An 8352-nucleotide genomic window follows, 5' to 3' on the forward strand; every position below is an offset into this window, starting at 1 on the left:
CTTGTATGAAAATGAAGTTATGGTCGTGAATGTGTAGATATAATTAGGCGCATCATTAATGTCGAGGTACTTGGGGCATTAAACTATGAAGGTTTCAGCCATAATAGTGACCAAGGTTATGATCTTCACTTTGCAACGACTTGTTTACTTTGACTAAAAAGGGCGAATAATGAAACTATCGTCCAATGTCTCACATGTCTCCCTAAACATGCTACTACCTTCCATAAGCAGCTCATGTTTCAGATCCTTGGGACATTAATTAGAATATTGTCAGGATTGTAAGATTTGACAATTCGTTGGCTGACGTGTAATTCATGGAAATTAGTAGACGCAAGGCGTATCGCGAAGGCTCAAAATAGCACACGAGCTGAGATGCTCTGTTGTTTTGACGGATAAGGCGCTAAGATCCATGGAGGATGTGAAACCTGGGGGCGTCTTAGCTGTGAGGGTACAGACACCGGGCCGAAACAAAACTGCATCTGCATTGCTTGGTATTATGCGATATGTTGGAGACTGCAGACTGCTGCTGTTGTGAATGAGTGAGTGAGTGATTATTAGGTGATTAGGTCTCTTACTGCTCACGTCACAGATACAATATCGTAAAGTCAGTAACAAAACTCTCGACGTCGTCATCAGCGTCGCATTTCGATTCGCTTCGCTTCTTTTGGTTCCTGTCCTGGTCTGACAAGGTTCCAGGTCCAGGTTCATCAGCCACTTTGAGATTCCATTGACTGATGATGGTTCTGGTTCAGCCTTGGGATACATGAGGCCCTACGCTGAGTGTTAGTGCTATGTAGTGTAAAGTGGTGATCCGCGCTAACACGATGCAAGCGTTGCCATGTCCCATCAGCCCGCTCCCGCTGCTTCCGTCGACCCTTGGGCCCCTCTTTAGGCTTCTCACTGAAGGTGATCCCCCTGCGGGTGCCCCGTCGGGAAGTGGTAGAGGTCACCCCACCAGGAGGCCACTGGTAACGTCCACTGTCTGCTTCAATGGGCTTATGACGATAGTGTTTTGTCAGTGCTAGAGACAATTGTTCGCTCTGTATAGAGAAGCTTGTCGTTAAGAAGCTGGTGTTAAGTCAGTGTCTCTCTAAAAGAACTCTTTAAAGAATCATCTCGCAACTTTTGATTTACTGATAGTCCGCAGTTTGCGTTCGAGTGGCGATATCGCGTGGGCTAAAATCTAGTTAGGCCCGTATTGTGCTGTAGGCTTATCCTCCTCCACATTTGATCCAATCCTCTAACACCAACAGCCAACCACCTCACCCAAAGGCGCCTCGCCTCTCTCGTCTCTCCCTCCCCCGTCTTCGTCATTCTCCTCCTTCACCATCACCACCAAATCTTTTGGCCTCATTCCCCATCCTCCTCAAGTTCATCTTCACCTTCTTTCGGCGTTTTCGATTCCTCCGTTCATCAATATTAGCGACTTCGTCTTCGACTGACTCCTCAGCCACGTCTCCTTCTGCTTATCTCGCCGCGCGATTGATTCTTACATGTACTATTTGCGGCGGTGACGCCGTCCGCCAAGATCCGTGCCTTGATTGTCCCCGACCGACCGATCGATCGACTAATCTGCACAACACGATCTATACAATCCGAGCCAAACGCAATTCTCCTTGAAATAATCTCTCGACCCGATCAAGAACAAGCAAATCGAATCAAAATCAAGAGGCGGTCATTAAATACTTTGTCTGTCGCCCATCATGGGGCTCTCTTCCAACCCGTCGTCTGCCTTTACAGGCGTCGTCATCGGCCTCGTGTCATCCTTCGGCTCCATCGTCCTCATCGCCCTAGTTATCTTCATCTTCTGGGTTTCTGGCTGCGCGAGTACCGGCCGTATCATCCTCGATCGTCTCGGTCGACCTGGCGAATACGATGATGAACAAGCGTTCGCACGCGATGAGGCTGAGGCCCTTGAGGTCATGGATGATATGTCTCGCCAAGAATATCTACGTGCAAAGGGTATGTCACCAAACGTTCGCGCTCGCTAATCTGGCGAATGTATTTTACTAACATCCGTTGCGTCCAAAAGCCTGGGTCACTGCAAACCCTCCCGAATCAATGCAGACTGATATCTCTCTGTCCCAATACCTCGCCATACAAGAAAAGGGTGTCTCCGCATGGGAATTTGAGCCTGAACTGGAGATCGCCAACTGCTTTGTCGAAGCTCGTACCGAAATCGAATTCTTTGACTCGGAATGCACCGTCATGAGCAATCTCCCTGTTCCCAAGCAGAACGATGTCTACTACTGGGAAGCCAAGATCTACGAAAAGCCCGAAAACACTCTTCTCAGTATCGGCATGGCTACCAAGCCTTATCCTCTCTTCCGACTGCCAGGTGAGTTTTGTCACAATTTGATCCTCCACGACCCTTTACTGACTTTAATGCCAGGTTATCACAAGTACTCTGTTGGATATCAATCTACCGGTGCCCGCCGCTACAATCAACCATTTGGCGCGACTCCCTATGGTCCCCCGCTGGTGCAAGGCGATGTCGTTGGGGTGGGTTATCGTCCTCGAACCGGTGCTATCTTCTTCACTCGCAATGGTAAGAAGCTCGAGGAGGTTGTTCACGGACTCAAGGCGCAAAACTTCTTCCCTGCCATCGGTGCAAACGGCCCTGCTACTATTCACGTCAACCTTGGTCAGGCCGGCTTCGTCTTCATCGAGGCCAACGTCAAGAAATGGGGTCTGGCTCCTGTGACTGGAAGCCTGGCTCCTCCGCCACCATATGGATCTGAGCAGGGTAGCATACTGTTGGAAGCTGGCACCAAGGACGGCAACACTTATCCTCAAGGACGGCAACACAGCCACTCCATCACTGCAAGCTCTTACAACACACGCAACCCATCTAACGATCTGAACCCTTCGCATGGACGAACACGTAGTGGTAACTTTCGCGTCCTTCCTCCAACAAGTCCCGGACCAGTTAGAAGCTCGACCGATATTTCTTTGGCTCATTTTGTACCCAACGAGGAGAACGGCGAAGCTAGCAGCAATGCCGGACCTCAACAGGAGACGCACGACCACAACCCTCTGCATCTGCATCTCGAAGATGCGACAAACCCGCCTCCTGAATACCAAAGTCCCGACCATTCAGGTAGCGAAGATGGTCGATATGGAAGTGACAGCGAGGAAGATACGCCTCTTATTCGCGTAATGAACCGCAGCCGAGGTAACTCTTCCACTACGGTGCTTCCCTCACGGCAAACTCCAAGTCCTCGCCAACCACCAGTACCCAGCTATAGTGACGCTATGCGGCAAGGAGCTGGTCGTGACCGTAGTGATAGTGCTCGATTACCGCCACCGAACCGAACGCCATCCAATAGACCTCGCAGTAGCACTTCTGCTTGAGTGGGCATTCGAATGCGGCCTGCTGATTCACTAGTTTTATACATTTATTCATGAACGTCTGAACATGACATCGAAGACGAACGGCGATGCTCAAGAGATGCAGCATCGACGACATATGATACCGGAGTTGACAGGACCGATCCCCATACATGGTCCATTTCAATCGTTGTTTTCTCGCACAGGCGCCTTGGAGTTTTGAGCATTGACAGACGCACGTTTCCGAGGTATAAGAGCCTCCAAACGGTCGGCAGTCGTCTTTTTTTATTTGTATTTTTAGACAGGAAATCTGCTTCGGTCTCGGGGTTGTGAACCGGCTGGATATGAGTTCCTGGAAAGGGGGCCGGAATGGAATATTGATACCAACAACCTGGATGGATTTGCGCTCCTTTTTTCATTTTGACGCTTCCTGTTTCCTTAAACATGGCCCCCCACTACGTATCTGGGACTGGTCGAAGAGCGTATGGATGTTTGGATAGTGGCTTATGCACTGATGGCCATAAGGGCGTTGATGTTGGATGATGCCTCGGTCGCTGTCTCACAATAAAAGGGGCGACTTTGAGTATAAAGTAGTGGAAGTACTCTCGATATGAATTCACAGCCACTTATACTATCGCACCTTTTCACGTGTCGATATCATGAAGCCAGGTGATGCGAAATTGCTTATGTATACGATGGCTCTGGCGGGCTCTAAAATGTGGGCTTCATAAGGCTTAGTTGAGGTAGTGCACTATACAACTGACCCTCTAGAGTCACCAAATAACAGCAGCTAAACATAGAACTTTATACGAAGTACCTATCATTTCCTAACTACTTATGATATTTGATGTTCACAACGCCCTACATCTACAGGAGTCGCATTCTATGCACTGCACTATAAGAGACCATGGCCTTGATCATCAATTACAACAACCACTCCTTATTAAGTCTAGATTGATGGCAACTGTATAATGTATTTCCTAGGGACAATTGCCATCCTCTTCCTTGCCCATCCTAAATGTACCAGCTGTCGCTCTTAAGGTACGGTGCCACAAGGTACCTTTGATATTGGCTTCAACGCCGAGATCATACAGCTCAACAACTGTCTTCTAACTTACAGCATCGAATAAATCTACAGGATATACAGCATTGCGACAGGAAGACTGGCAACCGAGCTGAAATGCGTTTGCCTAGATGTATTTTTCATTCCGAGGTACTTACCACTCAAGTCTATCCCCATGGCCCTGTTCAGAAAAAGGAAGCCCAAATCCCCCAACTCAACTAGAAAGAAGTAGAAAATCATCTAGATACATTGCTTTTCATAATTCATATTGACCACCAGAGTTTCGATCGATATTATCAAGATTTGCTGTGTGTAGGGGCCAAAAGCTGAGCGAGTCAATTATTTTGGTGCATGTACTTGAAAATGAAAGGTACCTGGCTCAGTACTTGGTCGCCGTCAACTATCACAGTTTCCATTGTAAGACATCACACATTCGTACCAATAGCATAATGAGTGTAAACATCGTAGATTATCAATTAACCTCCGGGCCGATCATAAAAGAACTGCCATCAGACATCAATCTTCTCTACATATCCAAAAACATAATCGTAGCTAACATACAGCAAACAAGCAGTCTATCCTCACACGATATCCATCGCATGTTTCATATCATCCAAGCGTACATATCCAGCCATGGCCTCTCTTGAAGAGCCAGGTAAATCCAAGTCAAAATGCAACCTGTGCTTCTGTTCCGTGTTGTTCCATCGCTGCTCCAGGCTCTGCGAAGAGTCGGGGCGCTGCAAGCACCTATCCCAAGCATACATACATCAAACAATAAAACATGATTCAAAGCGCCAAACAAATGCTATCTCAAAACTCCTTTCAGCGCCAAACTTTTTTCCAGGCGCAGTAAAAAAACAAAAAACAGTCGCTATGCTTTCCGGATACGGTTCTTCCGCCATCTTTGGCGGAAACCGTAAGGAGTGAATTCTATAACCGATCGAAATCTCATAAGTCGTCATAAAGGAGTGTCTATCGGGTATCATGGTATGAAAGAATGTCGTTCCTCTGAGAGCGGGTATCATAAGGAGTGTGGAATATAACACGGCACTTCCAAATGCGCGTGTTAGTCGAGTGGTAGGGAGTGTCAGCGTCGTTGACGTGGAGGTTCGGGTGTAGCGAGCGTTGAAGGAGTGTGATATACATGGCGCCTGCGTCGTTTTCGGAAAAAGCAGAATATCGAATTAAATCATAACAGTAAAAACAGATCGGTGGTGAATCGAAGTCGGACTTGGTATCAGGTGGCTCGACGTCGGGTATTGTCGTCATATTGGTGCATCACAGGGGGTCGTGCCAGAGGAGAAGGTGGGTGCGGGGCAGAGGACATGGACGAGGTATGGCGATGTCGTGGGAGCGGCGCGTTCGACGAGAGGGGAGATTCGGGGAGAGGAAGCATGCCGAATTGCTCTGACTTGATATATGGAGATTGGGTGCTCGTCATGGAAGTCATGTATAGACTCGGGTCCTCTGGAGGCGGGTATGTAGGTGTCGTGTTCATCCTGGGTGGTAACGGTCAATCCCCTAATGTTCTTTGTGTAAATTGAGCCAGTGGTCGTCTCGAGGAGCCTAGATCCACACAGCCTGGACAGGAGTAACGAACCCGACGCCATAGTTTTGAGGGGAGTCCTGAATTGATGAGGATGGCCCGCCTTGTAGAGTGTTCATGTCCCATGATCCATACTCCTCGGTATCGCTGTATGCGACAGAGCCCTCGAAAGTCGAGGATGCTGGGCTGTAAGCTCCATTGTACGCCGGTGAGGGAACATTGAGGTACTGCTGGCTTGGATACGGCGACAAGACCAGGGGGCTCACTGCAGAAGGTGGTCCGGATGCGTTGAGCATGGGCATTTCCTCAGTGCTGTAGCTGAAAGCAGGATTTCCGTACAGATACGACTCATGGGTGGGCACCTCCTCCTGGATAGTGAAATTGCGAGGATTGAACTGAGGGAAAGAGGGAGTTCTTTCGGGGTGCATCCATCCCATACGCGACCGAAACTGGCTGACTGTGTCGATGGGGAACTCCATAAGGGTCAAGGGAGTTTGCATCTCGCTTCCAACACCAGAAACATTGATCGACATGAGTCGCCGAGCAATCTCTTCAACAGGAGAAATAGACAAACTGCCAAAATAGGCGGCGCCAATCTCTGGGAAGAGCCGTTCCATGAGGAGAGCCACGGTATACAGATAAGCAATGATGACCAGCGAGTTGGGAGAGCCATGGTAGTTCTGCAGGTAACCCACGGGCATCCAGAAGAGCCATTTGCGGAGAGGCTGAAGACGCTCAAATTGCTGAGCAATGGAGAGCGTAGGGCTGATCTTGCGGGAGCCTCGGAGGAAGCCAATGAGATGCTGAATCTGTGTAGTATCTTCCTTGTGGTACTTGAGGTGTGCCTCGACTTTTTGAATCTGCTCGAGCGTGCGCTGGTAGGCCTCTAGATCCTCAGGGCGAGGCTGGCTTGGGCGATGATCCTTTCCGGGAGATGGCGGGGCGGTTGGGAACGTGCTGCTCTCGGCGATGAAGTCTCCGAACTGGGACTCATGCTTCCAGGGGTCCATGGCATCGATCACCTATCTACAGGTCAGTACAGTTCTACTATCACAATCGGGCCAACTTACCGATGAAGTGCCTTGCATCAACTGGGTCCAGCTGCGCCTAATTATGCTGTTAATTCTCGTCACTAGATGTTGAATTCGTGATTCTTACCAGTCAGTGGCCTGCCAGGAGAGAACGAGGGAGGCAGCGAGGATAGCATCCGATGTCTCTCGGGAGAAAGACCCAATGGCTTCCTGGAGCCCCTTGAGGGCAATGCCGCGGTGCTCATAGGCCATGCTGCCAACTAGAGGGCAGTCGGTGAGGAAAGCAATATGCATAGCAGAGAAAGCGAGCAGAGCGTGCATCACATAGGGTGTCGTGGCACCAATTCGAAGAAGACTAGGGTCGGAATTAGTATATACCAATTTGAGTGTTATGTTATTTCGACCTACGTTGGAATATGGCGAGTCCAAAGGGTGAAATTGTTAGCATCGATGGTAGCTAGTTGGTAGTATAGCGTCGCAACGTGGTAGATCAGACGGAGATCTTCAACAGAGTACAGATGTGGCATTGGGGCAGGGTATATTCCCAGGCTGGGGAGCGGGAAGATGCCCGTCGTTTGCCATTCAGCAATGGCGGCTTCAATCTGGGGTGTCCACATCAGGTCTGGCTTGTCGGGAGTTGTAGAGCGCTCAGCATCAGGAACCTGCACGTCGTTGTATGGGCATCGAATCTTGTGCTTGGTGCAATTTCGGCTTCATCTGTTAGCCTGGGAACAAGAAGTGTTATTCGGATCACAACTCACCATTGGGGGAAGTTTTCATCGCATCGGATATGGCGGCGCTTGCTGTGAGTAATTGTTAGTGTTGTGCAAAGTCATCATGAATTGATGGGCCATACCAGGTATCACAGCCCTTGCGAGACTTGGTGTGGCTGCGGCGAGGGGGACCACCACCGGGACCAGCCATTTTGCAAATGTTACAGAGGTATCTGTAAATTAGAACTGTTGGGTAAATAAGTACACGCACAGCTTTTCATGAGGCTCAAGTGACATACACGAAGTGATCCACAAAGACAAGCTTGTGGATTTATAGCGAGCGTTGGAGTGACAAGGGCAGCAAGTGATGTACCCAGTCAATCGGTTTCCAGGAATCGATCCAAGGAGTCCGAATTAGAGATAGTTCGTGAATGGGGTCTCGTAATAGACAACAATTCAGCGTAGAGCGTCGAGAGGCTGTACTGAGGTGCAAGTCGAGGATTCAAACTTATACACGGAGGGCTTCAACAATCTAATGTGACTGAGATGCTCGATGGACTCTACGGAGCAGGGATGATCAAGGCCAGATGAGTTGAAGAGATATCTAAAACCTTGACCAGTGATGCTGCGTGGTACAGTAGATAGTCTATATCCAAGTCTTCCAAACGA

General features: G+C 49.1%; 2 protein-coding genes across 2 annotated transcripts; one reads left to right on the forward strand and one right to left on the reverse strand.

Annotated features, from left to right (window-relative positions):
* The first annotated feature begins 1563 nt into the window (after window positions 1–1563).
* FOBCDRAFT_13797 (concanavalin A-like lectin/glucanase domain-containing protein) lies at window positions 1564–3376 on the forward strand. Its single transcript, XM_031172824.3, has 3 exons — window positions 1564–1962; window positions 2033–2338; window positions 2393–3376. The coding sequence occupies exons 1-3, from the start codon at window positions 1704–1706 to the stop codon at window positions 3352–3354; spliced, it is 1527 nt and encodes a 508-aa protein (XP_031049609.1). The 5' UTR covers window positions 1564–1703; the 3' UTR covers window positions 3355–3376.
* Window positions 3377–5475: 2099 nt separating this feature from the next.
* FOBCDRAFT_13810 (uncharacterized protein) lies at window positions 5476–8352 on the reverse strand. The gene is made up of 8 exons (XM_031172826.3): window positions 7983–8352; window positions 7827–7929; window positions 7732–7773; window positions 7379–7681; window positions 7098–7325; window positions 7010–7046; window positions 5994–6961; window positions 5476–5892 (listed from the first exon to the last, which is right to left on the reverse strand). Exons 2-8 carry the CDS (start codon window positions 7892–7894, stop codon window positions 5631–5633), a joined length of 1908 nt encoding a protein of 635 aa, XP_031049611.3. The 5' UTR covers window positions 7895–7929; window positions 7983–8352; the 3' UTR covers window positions 5476–5630.

This window comes from Fusarium oxysporum, chromosome II (assembly GCF_013085055.1).
Source record: "Fusarium oxysporum Fo47 chromosome II, complete sequence".
Taxonomy (NCBI): domain Eukaryota; kingdom Fungi; phylum Ascomycota; class Sordariomycetes; order Hypocreales; family Nectriaceae; genus Fusarium; species Fusarium oxysporum.

Coding starts and splice junctions, on each gene's coding strand:
- FOBCDRAFT_13797 (XM_031172824.3), top strand. CDS start 1,704: ATGGGGCTCTCTTCCAACCCGTCGTCTGCCTTTACAGGCGTCGTCATC. Junction 1,963..2,032: donor AGAATATCTACGTGCAAAGG/GTATGTCACCAA, acceptor TGCGTCCAAAAG/CCTGGGTCACTGCAAACCCT. Junction 2,339..2,392: donor TCCTCTCTTCCGACTGCCAG/GTGAGTTTTGTC, acceptor CTTTAATGCCAG/GTTATCACAAGTACTCTGTT.
- FOBCDRAFT_13810 (XM_031172826.3), bottom strand. CDS start 7,894: ATGGCTGGTCCCGGTGGTGGTCCCCCTCGCCGCAGCCACACCAAGTCT. Junction 7,326..7,378: donor TGGACTCGCCATATTCCAAC/GTAGGTCGAAAT, acceptor TTCCGACCCTAG/TCTTCTTCGAATTGGTGCCA. Junction 5,893..5,993: donor CCTCAAAACTATGGCGTCGG/GTTCGTTACTCC, acceptor GTTACCACCCAG/GATGAACACGACACCTACAT.